Source organism: Rhinolophus sinicus, linkage group LG03 (genome assembly GCF_036562045.2).
Source record: "Rhinolophus sinicus isolate RSC01 linkage group LG03, ASM3656204v1, whole genome shotgun sequence".
Classification (NCBI taxonomy): Eukaryota; Metazoa; Chordata; class Mammalia; order Chiroptera; family Rhinolophidae; genus Rhinolophus; species Rhinolophus sinicus.
This window is the reverse complement of record NC_133753.1, coordinates 21,443,081-21,463,449: the sequence shown is the minus strand read 5'-3', so window position 1 is coordinate 21,463,449 and position 20,369 is coordinate 21,443,081. Positions and strand designations below refer to the sequence as shown.

Genomic DNA, 20,369 nt, shown 5'->3' with positions numbered 1-20,369 from the left:
CCTATATGCTGAAAACTATAAGACATTTTTGAAAGAAATTGAAGAAGACACAAAGAAATGGAAAGACATTCCGTGCTCATGGATTGGAAGAATCAACATAGTTAAAATGGCCATATTACCCAAAGCAATATACAGATTTAATGCAATCCCCATCAAAATCCCAGTGGTATTTTTTAAAGCAATAGAACAAAAAATCATCAGATTTGTATGGAACCACAAAAGACCTGGAATAGCCAAAGCAATCTTAAGAAAAAAGAACAATGCTGGAGGTATCACACTCCCTGACTTTAGCTTGTACTACAGGGCAACAATAATCAAAACAGCGTGGTATTGGCAGAAAAACAGACACACAGACCAATGGAATAGAATTGAGAACCCAGAAATAGCCCACATAAATATGAACAGATAATTTTTGACAAAGAAGCAAAAAACATACAATGGAAAAAAGCCTCTTCAATAAATGGTGCTGGGAGAATTGAAAAGCCATGTGCAAAAGAATGAAACTGGACTGCTATCTGTCACCATGTACCAAAATTGATTCAAAATGGATCAAAGACCTAAGCATAAGACCTGAAACAATAAACTGCATGGAAGAAAACATAGGTACTAAACTTATGGACCTTGGGTTCAAAGAGCATTTTATGAATTTGACTCCAAAGGCAAGGGAATGAATGGGACTGTATCAAACTTAATAGCTCTGCACAGCAAAAGAAACCATCAACAAAATAAAGAGGCAACCAACTGAATGGGAGAAGATATTTGTGAACAGTGCCTCCGATAAGGGGTTAATATCCAAAATATACAAGGAACTCATACAACTCAACAACAAAAAAACAAACAACCCAATTGAAAAATGGGCAGAGGACCTGAAGAGACATTTCTCCAAAGAGGACATACAAATGGCAAATAGACATATGAAAAGATGCTCAACATCACTAATCAGAGAAATGCAAATAAAAACCACAATGAGATATCACCTCACCACAGTTAGAATGGCTATCATCAACAAGACAAATAGTAACAAGTGTTGGAGAGGCTGTGGAGAAAAAGGAACCCTCATACACTGTTGGTGGGAATGCAGACTGGTGCAGCTGCTATGGAAGGCAGTGTGGAGGTTCCTCAAAAAATTACGAATAGAATTACCATATGACCCAGCAATCCCTCTCCTGGGTATCTACCCAAAAAAATCTGAAAACATTCATGCATAAAGACGTGTGTGTTCCAATGTTCATTGCAGCTTTATTTACAGTGGCCAAGACATAGACACAACCAAAATATCCTTTGATTGATGAATGGATAAAGAAGTTGTGATATATATACACAATGGAATACTATTCGGTGGTAAGAAAAAATGAAATAGTACAATTTGTGACAACATGGATGGATCTTGAGATTATAATGCTAAGCGAAATAAGTCAGACAGAAAAAGCAGAGAACCATATGATTTCACTGATATGTGGGATATAAAACTGAAAACAACAAAAGAACAAGACAAACAAATGAAGAAACAAAACTCATAGACATGGCCAATAATTTAGGGGTTACCAGATGGTAAGGGGGGCTCTAGAAGAGGGTCAACGGGGTCTAATATATGGTGATGGAAAAAGAACTTACTCTTTCGGGTGGTGAACACACAATGTGAGATATAGGTAATGTATTACAGAATTGTACACCTGAAATCTATGTAATTTTACTAACAATTGTCACCCCAATAAGGTTTAATTAAAAAAAAAAAGTGTATACATTTTTTTGGCACCGTGTGTGTGTGTGTGTGTGTGTGTGTGTGTGTGTGTTCTAACAGGCTCTGGCAAGGCCAAAACCAGCCAGTTTAATTGTTCCCTTGTTATCAATGGATTTTGAGGTTTTAAGTCTCTGTGAAGTGCTCTTCTAGAGTGACAAAGCACAATCCCTTGTACAATGTGGTATAAATAATTCTGTTTTTTTCCCCAAAGATTTTGTTGTGGAAGGGGAACAGGACTTTATTGGGGAACAGTGTACTTCCAGGACTTTTTTCCAAGTCCAGTTGTTGTCCTTTCAATCTTAGTCGTGGAGGGTGCCATTTAGCTTCAAGTTGTTGTCCTTTCAGTCTTAGTTGTGGAGGGCGCAGCTCAGCTCCAGGTCCAGTTGTCGTTACTAGTTGCAGGGGGCGCAGCCCACCATCCCTTGCGGGAGTCAAACCGGCAACCTTGTGGTTGAGAGGACGTGCTCCAACCAACTGAGCCATCCGGGCAGCAGCTCAGCTCAAGGTGCTGTGTTCAATCTTAGTTGCAGGGGGCGGAGCCCATCATCCCTTGCGGGACTTGAGGAGTTGAACCGGCAACCTTGTGGTTGAGAGCCCAATGGCCCATGTGGGAATTGAACTGGCAGCCTTCGGAGTTAGGAGCATGGAGCTCTAACCGCATGAACCACCGAGCCAGCCCTATTCTTAACAAGTGAAGAATCCATGAACTGACCAGGGAAGATAGAATCCAAGTATTTCTTGAGATCCGAGGAATTCAGAGATGAGATAAACCTGGAATCCTGCATAAGCACATCTTGAAGACTGACTATACTTGAATGTCAAAGTTCTTTTAATAGAGAAATTTCCAGAATTGCAGTATAGGAACCCCTTCCTCTTTACTTTCTAGTGTGATTTTCTTTATGGCTACCACTTGACCTATAGTTTTGTCTATTCTGATACATAACTCTATAGGTACCTTCTCCAATTCTCTATTTTGGTGTAATATTCCGTAGTTACTCAACAGGTTTGGTAGGTCCCAGCTTATCTGTCCATGATGGTTGGCATGGGGTAGGGTTGGGGAGTTTGGGGGAGTTGTGAAGACAGTGTTGGCTGCTACCATATCTGTGTTGCTCTTTTCTAAACTTCCAAGAGCCCTGAGAGTTTTTATTATGAGTCATTTTCTAAAAATCTTTCTGAGTCTATTGAGATAATTGCATTTCTTTCTTTTTTTGTTGTGTCAATATAGTGAATTGCATTGGTTGATATTTGAATGTTAAACTAGCTTTGCATTCCTGAGATAAACCCCATTTGGTCATCATGTGTAAATTGTTTTTGAAAATATCTGATGAATACTTTTCTTTTTCCTATTATTCAGGCACACCTGCCTTTCGTGCATTCGAGCGAGGCCAGGAGACTGCTCCCCATTGGCTGATGCATGGGATTACAGTGGCCCCTTGGTGGCTGAAACTTACACAAGTAGGTTTTTGTAACCTTCTGAGATCCTGGGGAGAAATGCCCTGACTGAAACGTGTGGGGGAATCTTGGTAAACTGTTGATAATTTCCTGCTCCCTTGAATCAATATATTTGTTCAAATCAAATATTTGTTCAAGTTTAATTCAGTGGAGGAGCTGAAAACTGGCATAATGAGTGGAAGAATGGAGGAAGGAGAAGGAAAAATGAAGAGAAGAAAGACTGCTGGTAGAAACCTCAAAATAGGGAGAATGTTTAGATACTGGCTACCCTAAAATGACAAATATTCACTATTGAAATGATGGCCCTTTCAGGTGTTAGCTACAACTCCAGGATCATTTTACATTATTCGTCTAACCACACACTCTACTTTTCCAGAGATGAGTTTCGAAAGTACATTTCTTCCTCTAGCTCCTTAAGCTTCCAGAGATATACTGGCTCCCCAGTGATGTTGGAGCGCATCTTTCCTTATGTATCGGTTGACCGGGAAGCTGCCTGGCAGACCCATCCTTCAATCTGACCCCGGACCATTTCTTCTTTGTGCCTTGAGCTCAGTAGGACCATGATCAGTATCTTTGTTGAAAGCTCAGTGTCCCCTTCTCTGGGACTCCAAGGAGATAGGTATGAGATATGAAAATTTATTTTCACTTAAGAGCATTAAGACCAGGAGAAACCTCTCTTGGCCTGTCTTGGAGCCTGGGGTCTGTGTTCATATGTTAAGAATGGAAGACTGAGTCATGGGATTCTGGAAAGGAAACCTTCAGTGGATGAGATCATTGGAGAGTCTGAGTGGCGTCACCAAATCCCAAACAGCTGCCAACTTCTCAGCTTTAATATGCAGAGAAGGCTAGAATCTCTTGACTTCCCCTGCATTCAGTCAGCTATGGATCTTGGAGTCTTCGAAAATAGCTGGCGAGCAGAGTAGAGCAATGCAGTCTCTCTTTCTCCTTTATCCCATTTCTCATTCTCGCTCCCCTATCCTGCTCTAACCTAGACTGGGCCAATCAGATGACAAAAGAGTTCTACTTACAACAAGTACACCCAGGTAATTATAGTAAGGCAATGGACTGAATGAGCCAGTTGTTAAAAATAGGTCTGACTTAATCCACTCAGGAAGATTGTGGCCCAATGCATTTAGGGATAAAAATAAATCAATTCAGATCCAATATTTAGAAAACCTATCCCAGATTGGGATGGTAGACCTCTCTTGAGAAACATGATGGATTTTTCCAAAGTGGCAGCAATGATGGGGCTGGGCTTTGCAGGCAAAAGGCTTGACTCATAGCCTGGACGTCAGAAGATCTTCTAAAGTCTGTTCTAATTTTCCTCTAGGGAAAATTGGTCTAAGTCCTCTAAGCTTTGTGCTACATCAATTTCAGTAAAGCTTGCTGAGCCCATAAGGGAGGTTTAGGTCTGAGACTTATGTTTGGGGAATACTGACTCTCTGTCAATCTTATGGTTGATGCTCATTCAATTTTTTTACATGTTTAAGTTTTACATGTTCATTCTTTGAATGAATAAACAAACGCACAACATTTATTGAGCATTTACTGAGTGTCATGCACATGTAAGGCCCTTCTCATACTGTTTTATTAATATTAAAGCCTCACCCTCACCCTGGAATATGCTCTCCATTTTGGTGATTTACAAACTGAGGCTAAGCTAGAATTTTCCAAAGCCATGTTGCTTGTGAATAGAAGGTTGACATTTGAACGTATGTCTAGAACTGGGTAGGACACCAGTATTTCTACAGTCCTGTTGGTATTTTATTCTGGGCTGTGCACCTCTAGGCCCTCAGTCAGTGTTTGTTTATGATGAAGGCTTTCTCAACTACTTCTCTCTTATTATCTTTTCCTCCTTTGAGTTCAACAGCACAATTGTACTGTTCAACTTCATACCTACTTTATGTGGTCTTACCATCCATTGATCAGCTATTAAGTTGCAAGGAAAAAACCATCAATCAATGTGATGGTTTAAAAAAAAAATGGCTGCAAGGTCTTTGATACTCCTCCCATTGAGAGTTGGGATCTGTGTCACCTCCTCTTGAAGCTGGTGACTATGTCAACTGAGTACTACAGAAATGACACTGCATGATGCCTGCATAAGGTTAGGTCATAAAAAAGCATGCGACTTTCACATAGTTCTCTCAGAATGCTTGTCCTTGGGACCCAGCCATCATACTATGAAAAGCCTAAGCCAAAAGGAGGGGTCACCTGCGTAGGCACTCTGGTCAACAGTCCCATCTGAGTTCAATCTTTGGTCATCTCAGGTCAGGTATGAGAAACATGAGTGAAGAGGCCGTCTTGGAAGTGGACACTTCAGGTCCAGTTGTTCTAGTTCCTAGGTGTTTGAGTCACTTCCAGTTGTCTGAGTTTCCTTAGGAGAAGCCCCAGACATTGTGGAGTAGAGACAAGCCATTCCAGCTATACCCTGTCTGACTTCCTGATCCGCAGAATCTGGGAGCTTAATAAAATGGCTTTTTTATGTCATCGACTTTTCAAGCAACTTGTTATGTATTAGCAAAAGTAACTGGGAAATCCAGCCAGCAGGGATTTACAGCAATAAAAGTGTATGTATGTGTATATATATACTTAATGTGGTGAGGTAGGTGCTTGTTGGTATTAGTTCACTGCTCAGCAATGCTATCAGGGACTCAGGATCTTTCCATATGTCCATGTTACCATCCTTAGTATGTTGGCTTTTGTCCTTACGCTTGGTGCTTCATAGTTTTGGCATAAATGCTGTGGCTCCAGGGATTCAATCAGTGTTCAAGTCAGTAAAAAGTAAGGACAGGCAGAGCCAACCTCATCTATCTGGTTTTATCAGACAAGCAAAAACCTTCCCAGAAAACTCCAGATCTTTACTTATGTCTCATCAGCCAGAATTTTGTCACATGGCCACCCCTAACAGCAAGGGGGGCTGAGAAAATAAGCATTTACCTGGCATATTGCTGTCCTGGACACAACCTGGGTTCACTTAGCAAGGACACAGGAGGACACGAGCACCGTGTGGGCAAGACCAGTGCCTACCATCTCCTAACTGTTCTACATGTTTTTTCCTGATTTGCTCAAGGAGATGGTGAATCTTTGAAAACAGACACAAGACCCATTACTTCTCTGGAATGCTTCTTAGCACCCAACACAGCACTGAGAATGTCATTTCTGTTTACTATGTTCACTTATTGAAGAAAGAGAAGAAAAAGGAGGAGGTTTTCCATAGCAGAAGTCTTCATATTTTTTTCTTGCTTATCCCTTGAAAGATTTTTGAGACAGTGTATTCCCTCGTACAATTTTAACTTGATACCTGCAGTTTTCATTATAACTTTACATAGTTGCAAAGAATGTAATTTTTAGCATATTGTAAATACTGGCATCAAAAAAATTAACCTTTGCATTGCTCTTTTTAAAGTTCCCTATGAAATCTAACATAATAGTGATTTGATTCTACTACCTTCTGTTTAAAAATACACAAATAAGCTTTTCTTTAGTAGCCAGAAATTTTTACATTATTTGTTTTCTTCTTGAACTTGTATTTTCATTTCACATTTCCCACAGAATTTTATCCTAATACATTTTTATGCTTGAAAGTTTTTTTTATTGATTTCTGTATCACACTTTTCTGCAACAAAAACATACATATAAACTGAAATAGCATTTTAAACCATTTCACGTGACTAAAAGGCTTTAAGTATTGAAACGTTTCTTCTGGATTGAATCATCATTAAAGTTATTGTTATACAATTGAGAAAAACTGCATGAATATATTATACATTATGATGTATAATTTTAAAGCACAGAAGTTAGATTCATTGGAAATATATCTGCTATGAGACAGATGGAATTTAAAAGAATTATTTCATGTATTTGTAGGTGAAAATTACTTATTGCTAGAATGAGACTAAGTTTGGCATCAGTTGCAAGCCTAGTTTTTGTTTATTGAGGCATAAGTGTTGACGGATGTTAACTAGACTTATTGTGGTGATGATTTTTGCAATATATAGAGAAATATCAAATAGTTACATTGAAAAGAAGCTAATATAATGTTATATCTCAATTACACTTCAATTTAAAAAAAACATAGGTGCTGAAAACATCGTTCACAAAAGTAAATGGAAATGTGAGGAATATTGTTACATTTGAATTATTTGAGCTACTTCTAAGTCACAGGGGGACAATTAAGTTCACGAACTCGCCACTGTGTAAGTGCACGGTGGAGAGTTTGCGAATTTAATTGTCTGACCTTTTCATATATTAAAAATCACGTGATCTGTTATCAAAAATTATTTTTAATGCTCTGTTAGCTGACAGTTCAATTAGGACCTCCTTCGATTATTGGAAACCACCTGGCTTGAAAATGGACTTGTAACCAACCAGTCATTTGAGTTGTTCGCTTGCAAATGGATTTCTTACCCACTCATTAGAGACATGCATAACCTCAATATTTCTATTTACTCCCCTGCTTGGAGCCCTGGAAGTTGGTACTCCAGGACACACCAGATTAAGATTTGGAATGAATGAGAACTATACCTTTCTTTTGGGAAGGGGAGGAGGAAAAAGAGAAGATGGGGAAAGAGAGCTTGCCGGATGCCCCACCTGCAGGCAGACCAATTTTAGGCGAGTCTGTGGGAAAACTGAATATTTGGAAATCAATCCTCATAAATCTACCCATTCCCCCAAAGCAAGTCCGTTTGTATGCTTAAGACCACGTGGACCCCAGTTTGAAGACTGTTGCTCCAAAGGCTGTTGGAACTCAGGGAGATGTTGACACTCTTCAAGAGGATGGATTTGCTCGAGTTTTCTTTCTTGCAGGTGGGCTCTCAGTGAGCCGTTCTGTGCTCAGTGCCTTGTAGGTACCATCTCACCAAGGCCTGAAAACAACTTTAAGAGGGAAGAAACGTTATTCCTATTTTGCAGATGAGGGCACAGGGGTTAAGGGAAGTGGCAGCGATTGGGTACCAAAACTGGGGTTCAAACCCAGTGCTATGGGTTGGCAGAGCCCAAGCTCTTTAGCTGCTGTGTTAGATCGTGCCCGGCTTTGGGCACAGTGAGCACAGCTCTTCACCTGAGCTGTTGCCTGCACTGCTGGTGCTTTTATCTTGGTTTACTTCTTGGGAAGTTTTTCTAAAGCCCTGGTTCTCAAACACAGATGACTGGGCCCCAGAAATCCCGGCATTTCTGATTCTGTAGGTCTGCCTGAGGCCAAGAATCTGCATTTCTAGCAGGTTCCGAGGCCTGGGAATCACACCCTGAGAACCACTTCCCTAAAAGCATGTCCAGCCTCCTGGGAGAGATTCTCATTTCTAATGCATTTAGAGACTGACGTTTTTTTCCTTTAAGTTTCTTTTAGGGCTGATGTTTTTAGCTGCTTAGAGGTGAGTCTGTATGATATGCACGTTGCATGTATGTTTCAACCCCTGAAACAACTTTGGAAAAACTTGTGCTGCAGAAAGTTTTGCTGGAGATTTTTTTTGAGCGACATTGCCCCTGGGCATGCCTGTACTGTTTACTTATTTGTCTTTATTTGTGTACACTTTGCACACGAAGGTCCTCCATGTTTTTGTCAAGTTGTTCTCTTTGTCGGGATGGAAGATCCTTTCCTCCGTTCTTCACCTGTTCATTCAATCTTCAAGACTCATCTCAAGATAATATTTCTCTCTGAAGTTTCCTGGCTGAGTTAGGCTCCTCTTCCCTGAGTTCCTCTAGCCCTGCATTGCATTCTACAGGCACCATCTTGCTTATACCGTATCTCTCCCACTGGATGTTAAATTTGATACAACTAAGTGCTCAATGAATAATAATTAGCTAACATTTAATGAGCACTCACTCTATGCTAGGCATTTGCTAAACACCTTATATATACTATTTCATTAAATCCTTATGAGAATCGTATGAGGTAGATACTATTATCACCTCTATTTCATAGTTGAGGAAACTGAGGCACAGACAGGTAACTTAGCCAAGGGCACATCGCTATTCAAGGTCATTTCCTTGTTGAAGTCTCTGTGGCCCAGGACTGACCGTCAGGCTCGTAGCCCCCAAATACTGATCTGTCAGCCCATGAAGTTCATTGCCATTCAGGCACAGAACTTACATCAAGAGAATGCCAGTTCCTTGATTTATGTGGTGAGAAATGCCCAGGGGGGTGGGTACTCTGGGAAGCATGTTCTCTCTGATGGCAGGTTTCTCAGGAAGCCAAAGTAGGAGCCTCCGTTTGACCACCCAGCACAGTAAATTCATACCAGGGGAATTAGTAACCTGGTTCCAATCTGTAGTGGCCTCTGGGTAAGATAATCCACTGCCGTAACACGATGTCTCTGGGAGCAACTGGGCAAGTCCTTGGGCTCGATTGCTTCATGGATAAGAGCAGGGGCTCTGCAGCTAGAATGGACGGTTCAAATTCCAGCTCTGCCCCTTACTAGCTATGTGACCTTGGACAAGTGACTCATCTGAACAAGGTGTTTGTAATAATGGAAGCTATTTCATAGGCTTGTGGTGATGGCTACCTTCATTAGCATATGTAGAGAACTTAGAAGTGTGCCAAGTATATAGCAAAGAACTGTAGAAATAGTTGCTATTTTGACTATTAGCATTTTTAGCATTGTATTCTCAGTGCCCCACAGAAGCCTGACACATAGTAGGTGCTCATGCACATTTTTAAAATAATGAATGATTAGTTTGACCCGAACTTTGTTAGATGCTACTGATGTTTATTTGAGAGAAGTGATTTTTCAAAAAATTTTTTGACAGAGAACAATAGTCAAGAAATACATTTTAAATTGAGACTAGTACACACATACATACATGTATACATACACACACTCCCACAAAACAATACCGTTACATGTGATACAATCTTGTGTTTTTTATTCTATGCTACTTCTTTAAAAAAATGCTGGTAACCCACTAGTTGATTTTACTACCTAAGGACTCAGGACTGACAATTTGATAAACAATTGCGTTACTGAGATTTCTCCTTCAATGAACACATTCCATTCACACATATGTTAATATTGCCAGGCAGGCTTTGCACATCTTTACTCTGACTTTAAAAGACAGATTCATTCCTCACCTTTCTCTTGTTTTCAAGTTCTTGGGCCCTTGTATCCAGGTCAATAGAGACCATTTCTCTTATTCTCTGACTGGATACATTTCATGGCCGGTTGGCGTTGAAGTCTGTGTGTCTGTTCTCGCTGTGGATGTGACTCTTCCATGAAACTCTGATTATCTCAGGGCTGGTGGACAAGAGCTGTGGCCCGAAAGTAACTGTGTCAGGGGCCTTGTGCCTCTTTGGCAATGTTTGGACCAGCTGAGGAAATGCAGTCTTTTCTTTAAGGTCTCTCGTTCTTTGTTTGAACTCTGCCTAAGGTTGACTGGTACCTGCTGTGGGGATGGTCGTGGTCTTTCATGCTCAGATGTGAATAGCCACCACTCCTTTTCCTGACATGGGCTGTTGGCTCGGGCACATTTCTACATCGGGGAATCCTCTGGCTGGCATTTAGCCCCGATTCCTGCGTTTTTGGGTAGCTGGCAAAGGTGAGTGGAAAATGTGTTTCGTTGTTGGAGAATGGTGATGTGGTGGGGTGGGCTGCAGTGTGGTTGAAGGAGAGAGTGGTGGGAGCGTGTCCTGATGTGGGTTTAAAAGTGAATAGACTCTAGACAGAGGTGCCCTTTTGCAACAGACTGGCCTGAGCTTCATCAGCAGCCCTTTTTTCCGGTCACTCTGTTTTCTTAGGTTAATGGTAAGGACAGAATCCTTGGGAAACGTTTCTTAGCCACCAGCGTGGCTCTTGTCACGGCTTGCATAGAAATGCCACATGTGATACTATTTCAGGTCAAAGGCGAGAAAGGAAAAAGGCCAGAGGAACTTGTAAGGTGACAACAGTAACGTGACTAACCCCTGCTACTATTTATCAGGCATCTCTGAGCTCTGATACCAGTGGATTCTGCTTCCTGACTCAAACTGGCAACTAGGTCTCTGCTCTATAGCTTGTGGTCCACGTGCCCTCTCTTCATCCTGGTTGTTTAAACATTTTCAAGTCCATTCCGCTGTTTCTTTGAAATGCTAACACTAGCTTTCTCAAACCATGGTAATTGAGGGTTCTTGTTTTATCTGAGTTAGGAAGGTAAATACCTCTACCTGTCTCCTGCATTCCTTTTTTCCCCCTCTGTTTTCTAACTTTTCAAAAATGTTACAGTGTTAATATATTCCCCCCAAAGACTCAGTAATGCAGACTCTTACAATTTGTTGATTTTGTATGTGTTCACGTTTTCCAAGTATTCCCTAACCTATTAGTTGTCGATAGATATTTTTGCCAAGTCTTCATTACTTCCTGATTGTTTAAATGTGTTTTGCGCCCCCCGCCCCCCACCACTTTCCATTCCTGTACTTTTCCTGTTTAAGCAGTGGGTCATGGGTGTTTGGATTCCACAAACCAAAAGTTAAAAAAGAGAAAGGCAGGGTAACTTACATAGGGTCACTGTTTTTTAATTTTTCTAAATAATAACAACTACTATTTACTTTTACCGTCACTTCATAAAAGAAATTGCCCAGTGGAGACGTGTTCTTGTAGAACCTCCGCTTCCTCTCTGATTCTAGTTCAGTGCCATCCCTTGGGCACGTACTGTGTGTCAGCACTGCAGTGGCCACAAAAGAAGGACGGGTTTTGCCTTTACCCACTGAGGTCCCACAGAGAAGGAGACAAACAGCTGTGTAGGACTGTGACTTTTAGGTCGACTTCCCCACAAGACTAAACTTTTTAAACTGGTATAAAGGCAAAGATCATATCCTATGTCTCTACGTCCCACTGCACCAATGTAGTGTCTGACACATCACATACGCTCTATCAATGTTTACTCACTCGGAATGAATTACAGAACAGGGGACGATCAAATATACATAGATGTTCAGTTGAAGTCAGTCATGTGCCACTACTGAGCAATAGCGTAACTGGTAGGTTAGAGCAGGAGGGGGATGGGTCACTGCTGGCTCAAGGTGGCAGGAAGACTTCATGGCAGGAGGTGGTGAGGTCTGAGACGGGCCCTCGGGAATGAGTACAAGTCACATGACCTGGCAGTAAGTAGTGGGGTCCTGTTGGAAAGCAGCTTGAGGCCAGGGGGATAAAATTCAGGAGAGATTGTGTCTCTGTTTTGCAGACTTATTTGGAATTTACCATAGCCTGAGACGGTGATGGACACCAGAGAACATTTAGGGCAATGGTTCAAAACGGGAGGTGATTTTGCCCCCTAGGCATTTTTGCCTCAGTGCCTAGAGACATGTTTGATTTGGGGGAGAGGTGCTACTGGCATATAGTTGTGGCCTATGGAAGAGGCCAGGGAGGCTGTTAGACATCGTACAATACACAGGACAGGCCTCTTCCCCCACCAAACATTTGGCTGGCCCCAAATGTTACTGGTGTTATAGTTTAGAAACTGATATGGGGGATTGATAAGAAAAAGGAAATAAATGTGCTATCAGTAGTATTTCACAATCATGAGCAGTGCCTGAAAGCTCAAGTGGCTATTACAGGGTACCATTTCCTTCCTTCTCTCCAAGGAGCTCCATTTTCCCAATCACCTCTATCACACTTCTCTTTCCTGACTTGTGTATGCCAGGTGTTTTTCTCCTCTCTTATTGGCTCTTTGCCTTAATAACTCCAGAACTTCTGTTGGTCTCCTACAAGTCAAGACCTACCTGGAGAGCTACTTGGGGAACCCTGGAAGGCTGTTTGGGCAAAGAAGAGAATTTAGAGATGAATGCAGTGGTCCTGGCCCAAGATGGATCTTTACCTTCATGTCATCTAGGCTAAAAGTCCTGCTGCTAAGGTCATGGGACATGTATTTATTCAGAGGGACATTTCTGGCTTTGTCAAACATTTCTAACCCATTGAGTCCAAGTTAGGCTTTTTTGGCTTTATTTGATTGATTGACTGATTGATTGGCAAGGACAAGATAGCTGCATTTGTTTGCTTTAAGGGTAGTAGCAGAATATAGAGGTAAGTTTTTCAAGTCACTGTAAGATTAATTCTCTATATGTTAAGAAATATTCTCTGAAAAAAAGAGTTCAGAAAAAGACATTTCAGTGGTCACTTACTGTGTTTCCCCAAAAATAAGACCTAGCTGGACAAGCAGCTCTAATGTGTCTTTTGGAGCAAAAATTAATATAAGACCTGGTATTATATTATATGACATTATATTATATTATATTATATTATATTATATTATATTATATGACTGGGTCTTATATTATAGTAAAATAAGACCGGGTCTTATATTAATTTTTGCTCCAAAAGATGCATTCGAGCTGATTGTCCGGCTAGGTCTTATTTTTGGGGAAACACGGTATGTGTAGGACATTACTGGGTTAAACAGATATTTTATTGCAGGCCTTTTTAGAGCCTTTATTATTCATATGGGCATTTTGAATTTTTAAGAGGAAGAAGTGGTATTCTATATTCTCAAAATTAATTGACCATGGGACACCGTTTGTAGAATGCATATCAACAACTTTCTTTGGGAAATAGTGGAGAAGTATGGACTTTGGAGCTGTGTCTCCCTGAATTCAAATCTTTGCCTCCGTCACCGAGTAACTTATTTCTTTGGATAAGGTACTTAACTTTTTGAAGCCTCAGCTTCCTCATCTGGAAAATATAGTTGTAGGCAAGTAATATTTCACTCAGAAAGTACTAGGTGTTACCTTCTAATGTCAAGCTTTCATTGTGTGTCACATGGGTCTGTGGTTTGTTGCTGATGTGAGTGTGTTTCCTACTGGACTGAAATCATTAAGGGCCTGGATGGTATCTTATGGTCTTTGTATTCTTAATTCTTCCCCCAGTTCCTGGCGCATCACGACCCTTAATACATGCTAATTGAATGAATCAATGGGTAATGCATCTAATGCACCTGTACAGTCTCAGTGAATGTTAGTTGTCACCTGGCTCCTTCCCTTATACTTCCTCAGTGGGTAAAAGCTTTTTGGAAGAGAGACAGGGAAGAGATGGAGTGGAGCTGTAGAGTGATGGTCACTTTGACTCTGACATTTCGGTTGGCTAAAGCCTGCATGAGGATCTAGGCTTCATACGAGCGAAGGGGGTATCTGAGTCTTGCTTAAGGAAGGTGTGCTTATTATTTGGAGCTCTGTGCCACAAAGTAACGTCAGTTAGTTCTCATCCAGAGTAGTCTATTCAATTTGGGACATCAACTGTTAGGAGGGAGAGGATATTGGTTTCTTTAACATCCTTAACTCTGACTGCTTCTGGCAAGGATTATGGAGCGGGTCCAAGCTGATGAGGGTCTTCCTGGGCAGGTACTGGAGCATCTGGATGTGCCAAGTTATGATAAATGCTGAAAGAAATGGTACAGTGTACACACTGGGGTGCAAACCAGGGACACAGGTCAACCTTCTTAAGAGTGGTGTGTTATAAAGACAAGGACTTGGGACTAATGTGAGCGATCTTGGGTTTCAGTGCATGTGTGACTGGATGAATTTCCTGCTCTCTGGGTCTGAGTTTCCTGTCTTGAAAATAAAGATTTATGACTGGAAGATATTTGTGGGTTTCTTTTGGTTTGATAAAGCATAACTCTGAAAGATTTGAAGGCTGTGTTGGAGAAGAGAGTCTAGACTCCGGAGTTTTTTTGTGGGTTTCAGAGGGCAGAACTCAGACCAACACGGTGGAAAGAGAAGAGGCCAGTTGGCTATTCAATGAGAAAAAGTCATTTCAGAGGGAGGCAGAATGTGGTCAAGTCCTGTCCCTAGAAATGCTGCGACTGCCACCTGCCTGGGCTGTTCTAGAGATGACTCCTAAGACCATTGCCTCACTTAAAAAAATAAATGTTTTATTATAGAATAGTTTTAGATGTATAGAAAAATTGGACGATAATAAAGTATTCCCATATACCTACATACAGTTTCTCCAGGTAGTATTAACACTTTGCATTAATATGGTACATTTATTACAATGGATGAACCAACATTGATACATTATTATTAACTGAAGTTCATACTTTATTCACATATCTTTAGTTTTTACCTGATACTCTTTTTTGGTTCCAAGATCCTATCCAGGATATCACAATACATTCAGTTCCTCTTGGCTGTGACAATTTCTCAGCCTTTCCTTGTATTTGATGACTTTGACAGTTTTGAGAAGTACTGGTCAGGCATTTTTGTCCCTCAGTTGGGGTCTGTCTGATATGTCCCTCATGATTAACCTGGGGTTGTGGGTTTTGGGGAGAAGACCACAGGGACGAAGTGCCCTTCCCATGACATCGTATCAATATGAGATCACTGATGACGCTTACTTTGGCCATCTAGCACTTGTCAGGTTTCTCCAATGTGAAATTACTATTACTTTTGCCCACTTTTATACTGTACTATTTAGAAGGAAGTCACTGAGCACAGCCCACACTTATGGAGTGGAAAGTTATGCTCCAACTCCATGGGAGGAGTTTTCAGTTAGAAATGTAAAACTTATTTCTTTTGACTTGCTTGTCTCACACGTCTCTTACAGAGCCCAGGGGCAGTGAGTGAGTACATTCTCATTTTTTTTTTGTCAACCTCAGACAGTTAATGAAGGCATGGGATTTACTTAAACTAACAAATGTTTATCCTTCCCTGTAGAAGGGTTATCAGAATGCTGAATTTGCTAAGTACTCTTCTCTACTCCCCCCAAGCAGTGATCTTGAGAGATGAGACAAATCCATCTTTTTTAAAAAAGATTTTTATTAGAAATATAGTTAGCATACACTATTATATTAGTTTCAGGTGTACACAATAGTTATTTAATATTTCTTTTCTTTTGCTGTTCCAATTGGGTGTTTTCTGCTCCCTTGTCTTCCAAATTGCTGATTCAGATCTGCTTCATCTAATCTGCTCATGATTCCTTCTAGTGCATTCTTCATTTTGTTATTGTATTCTACATTTCTGACTGGTTCTTTTTTATGGTTTCTGCATTCTTTTTTACGCTTGCTATCTCTCCGTTGAAGTTCTCACTAAGTTCCTTGAGCATCCTTATAACTATTGTTTTAAACCCTGTCTCTGGTAGTTTGCTTGTATTCATTTTGTTTAGTTCTTTTTCTGGAGTTTTCTCCTATTCTTTCATTTGGGGCATATTTCTTTGTTTCCTCATTTTGGCTGCCTTTCTGTTTCTATGTATTATATAGGGCTGCTATGTCTCCCAGTCTTTCCAGGTAGACTTATTGTAGTAGGTTCCCTGAGGGGCCCTGTCACAGTCTCCCTGGTCACATGCTCTGGGTTCTCCAGGAGTGTCCCTTGTGTGGGCTGTGTATGTCCTCCTGTTATAGTTGAGCCTTGATTACTATTGGCATGTCAGTGGGTGGTATTGACCCTCAGGTTGACTGGCTGTGGAGTTTGGTCATGTCCACAGTTTATAGACTGTTGTGTGGGGGGCTTACCTCACTGAGTGGAATTCACCCCAGTGGGTTCTTGTGCCTGTTGAGACCACCCTTTGTGTGTGCCATTTATGGAGGTAATTGGGGAGTGCTCTGCTGTGGTCTGAAGCCAACCTGTAAGTGTGTTGGTTCTGGGGCCTCTTGGGAGGGGCTCCAGTGCAGGCCCAGGTCATCCACTGCCTGTGATCGGCTGGAGACTACCTGGTAGGAGCTACAAAATGATCTGCAGGTGTTCACTGCCTGTGCTAAACCTGGAGGCATGTGGGAAAGGCCACACTGTGAACTGAGGATGGCTGCCATCAATACCAGTCTGGGGTAGCTCTGCAAAAAGCCGGGATACTCTGAATCCTGCTGCCACCTTCTGGCTCCTGTAACGTTCAGCCACTGATAAAGCTTTCTGCAGTTTGCAAGTTGAGTGAGGCAGGGTCTCAGTGAGTCAGCAGGGTGGAGCAGTGGAGTTCACCAGGCCAATCAGATTCAGATTTGGCTTGTGGGGGGTGGGCTCAACACAGGAAAGATGGCGCCCTCCTGTCAGATGCACTGGAGGAGTGCCTCTCATAGGGAAAATGGGGACTGTCCCTCCAGTCCTTGCCCCAAATTTACACAACTCAGTCTTTCCCAATATGTCTCCAGTCCCCCCAGTGTCACTGTCCCTCCACTGGAGCTCAGGGTGAGTGCCTGCATGGGACCTTTAAGAGGATGTCTGGTTTTCCTGCAGCCTTCCATCCCACCCGGATGGTTAGAATCCCCACTGTTTTTCACAGCCAGATGTTGTGGGGGCACCTCTTCCTAGCACCAGTACTCCAGTCTGCAAAGTATGGTGTTGGGATCTGGGGTCCCTTACTCTTTCATGGGGAATCTCTGTGGCTGAGATATCTCTCCTGATTTTCAACAGCCAAATCTGGTGTAGGACCAGCCCGTTTCACGTCTCCGCCTCTCCTACAGTCTCGATATAGCTTCTTTATATCCTTAGTTATAAAACTTATGTTCAGCTAGACTTCAGATGGTTCTCCAGGTTGATTGTTCTATAATGTAGTTATAATTTTGATGTGTTCATGGAATTAAACAAGCACAGCACTTATCTACTTCGCCATCTTGGATCTAGATTTGAGACAAAATCTATCTCAAATGAGGTCTCGGACTGAGGAAACTGGGAGGCTCAGGAAGAGGCAGCCACTTCCTAAAAATGAGGTGGGAGGAGGAGGAGGCAGAACTGAAATGGCCTAAAAGGAAACAACGGTTAAGAGGGAGTTTGGAATTAATGGGGAGTTTGGACTCTGGGACTAATTGAAATTTCTCAGTCTGTGCTATCCCTCAGCGTTTCTTCCGGATTACTGCTTTTACCTCTGCCAATGGGGCTGAGAGGAAATGTTTATCCTGGGACAGTGGCTGGAAGGAAAGGCTGTTTGGAGTCTGTCTGGCCTTTTGTTCCCAACTGTTGCCATTATCCTGTAAATCAGGCCTTTGCCAGTCTTGGTTTTTCTGCTGCTCACATCCAGAGTTGAATGTTCATGCCCAAGTCTGTGGCTGTGTGATCTTTGATCTCCCATTTCCTCATCTGTAAAATGATGTGTTAGTTTGAACCAAAAAGTGTAAGTACAGGTTTGAATGATACTTGGTCCCTTCTCATACTTTTGGCAGATATTGCTAATTGATATGTGGCCTCAGAATCCTTTTCAACACAGTGCGCTAGGTATTAACTATATATTAGTTGGGGTGGGCAAGCAAGTAAAGAGTTGCCATCTCTGGTTAGATGCTCTTTTAGTTCAGTGCTACAATTCTAAGATTTTAAGATTCAGGTTCTCACAATTCATCTTTTATTCAATCAAGAAATATTTCTGTGCACCTATGTATGTCAGGCACTGTGCTAGACTGGGCATACATTGGTGAATAAAACAGACATGGTCCCTGCCTTTGTGGAGCTTATAGATTTTCAGTTCTTTGATCGATGTCATGTGTTGTATCCCAGTAGCTCTTAGTATAGTTTGGGGCAATCAAAGTCATCAGACAGTGGGAGGGGTAGGAGGTAGATTTTATTAAGCACCTTGGACAAGGTTCAAATATATTATCTCATTTATTCTTAGTCAATGCTGACCTGGAGCTGCTGGAGGCTTTGGCGGGGGATGCTATATGGGGCTGATGCAGCCCGTCAGCCCGACGGGGCAGGGCTCTGGCTAGAACTCTGCTATGAATGAGGCCAGCAAAGAAAACGTGCCTCTGCTTGCTGCCTGGATCATTTATCATATCACATCAGCCAGATGCCTACCTTCAGTTTGCAGGTTAACCAGTCCTCTCCTGAATTCCAAGCTGCTTAAAGCTCTGACATTTCCCCCTGTGCTCCGTGTTGCCTTGAGACAGGTTGCATTCTGGAAAGATGTGTTTAGGAAAGAGGAGGAAGGAGGAAAATAGTGGGCATAGCTGGGATGAATTTGCCTTCCTTGATGTGGCTCCGCTCTAAGCCCAGCCCTCTATCAGGGCGGGAACGCCCAGCCCAGCCTTGCTCTGTCCTCACACTTAGTACAAAGCCTTGCACAAGAACTTTGCAATTCAACTGCAGAATTGTTTCGTTTGCGGAGACTGATGCTACACAGTGTTTGGGGGCCCAGAAAGTTCTCCCTGAATAATAGATTCATGCTGGGTGAAATAAAGGACTTTCCTGGAAAGGAAATAGGGAAGAAAATTCCTACAACTTCATTCAGGTATTTCTAGAGATCAGGAAGGTCTTTTTTACCCCCCTCATAGACAAACTCTTTTTTTCTTTTCCTAATTAACAATTTAATGGGCAGTGGGACTCTCTCCTCCATTATGAGTGAACTAAACATTCCAAATGGTCGCAGTTGTTTTTGTCTGGGTTTCCCTGCGAGGAAAGCCTGAAGCAGGTAGTTTATTTGGGAAGCTGGTGGACACTGAATGCATCATTCCGAAGTTCCTTCCTGAATGAAGTCCATCTGCTAGGTGTGCTGGGGCTGAGAGCCTCAGCTGTCCGTCCTTCTGGGATGGCCTGCATTGCAAAGAGCCACCCAGTTCAAGGGCACACCCACTTCCTGGTGGCTTACATCCAATGACTGACTGATGGAAGCCAGGACACAAAGGTCTGGCCCTTCACAGCTGTGGGGGCAGAGCCCCAGAAAGTAGTTTCCAGGCTCTCGGCCTCACATAGACAGGTGCTGGCTCAGGTAGTAAATGGCCAACTGTGATTGCATGGCCATCAGCTGTGGCTAGTTGGCCGTCAGCTGTAACCAGTGAGCCATTGGCCACAATATAACTGCTGTGGCTACGCTAGCAGAAAGGAGAGAGAAAGAATGGGGGCCTAGCAAGAAGATGGCGGCTGGGCTGGCAAGCGTGGATGGCGGTTTGCGGACAGTGTGGATCCAGCCTCCAGTGAGAGTATAGTGCCGCCAGAGAGAATATAGTGGTATGACTCCTCTACCTATGGCTCCGTGGGTGTTCCTTTTTGGCCTCACCATATCCTGCGTTATGAGGGGAGCGGGACCAGAGACCCCTCAGGCCACCCCGCACGACAAATGGCGAAGCAAGCAGGGTCCCCCGCATGACAACAGCCAACTCTGGATAGTTACGAAGTGTCATTTCAGCCTCAAAACTCCTTGGAGGTCAGTGATGGCTCATCTGCTCCTTCCATCCTTCCCCTCCTCAGGTGTTGATTCTGAGAGTTCTCCATAATAAACCTAACCTGTGACTGGAGGTGCCGGACACGGTCTGGGAAAGCAGATGCCAGCTTGAGATTTTGGAGCTGGATCACCATTGCCTGGCT

The 20,369-nt window shown here is 42.3% G+C and overlaps 1 protein-coding gene across 1 annotated transcript in view; it reads right to left on the bottom strand.

Annotated features, from left to right (window-relative positions):
- Positions 1-20,369, bottom strand: part of LOC109448224 (cyclin-dependent kinase 1) — a 142,465-nt gene that overhangs the window by 6,040 nt on the left and 116,056 nt on the right. Inside the window, 4 exon segments of the mRNA XM_074329167.1 lie at positions 1,013-1,024; positions 2,424-2,600; positions 2,603-2,667; positions 2,669-2,709. Coding sequence (XP_074185268.1) covers positions 1,013-1,024; positions 2,424-2,600; positions 2,603-2,667; positions 2,669-2,709 — 295 coding nt within the window.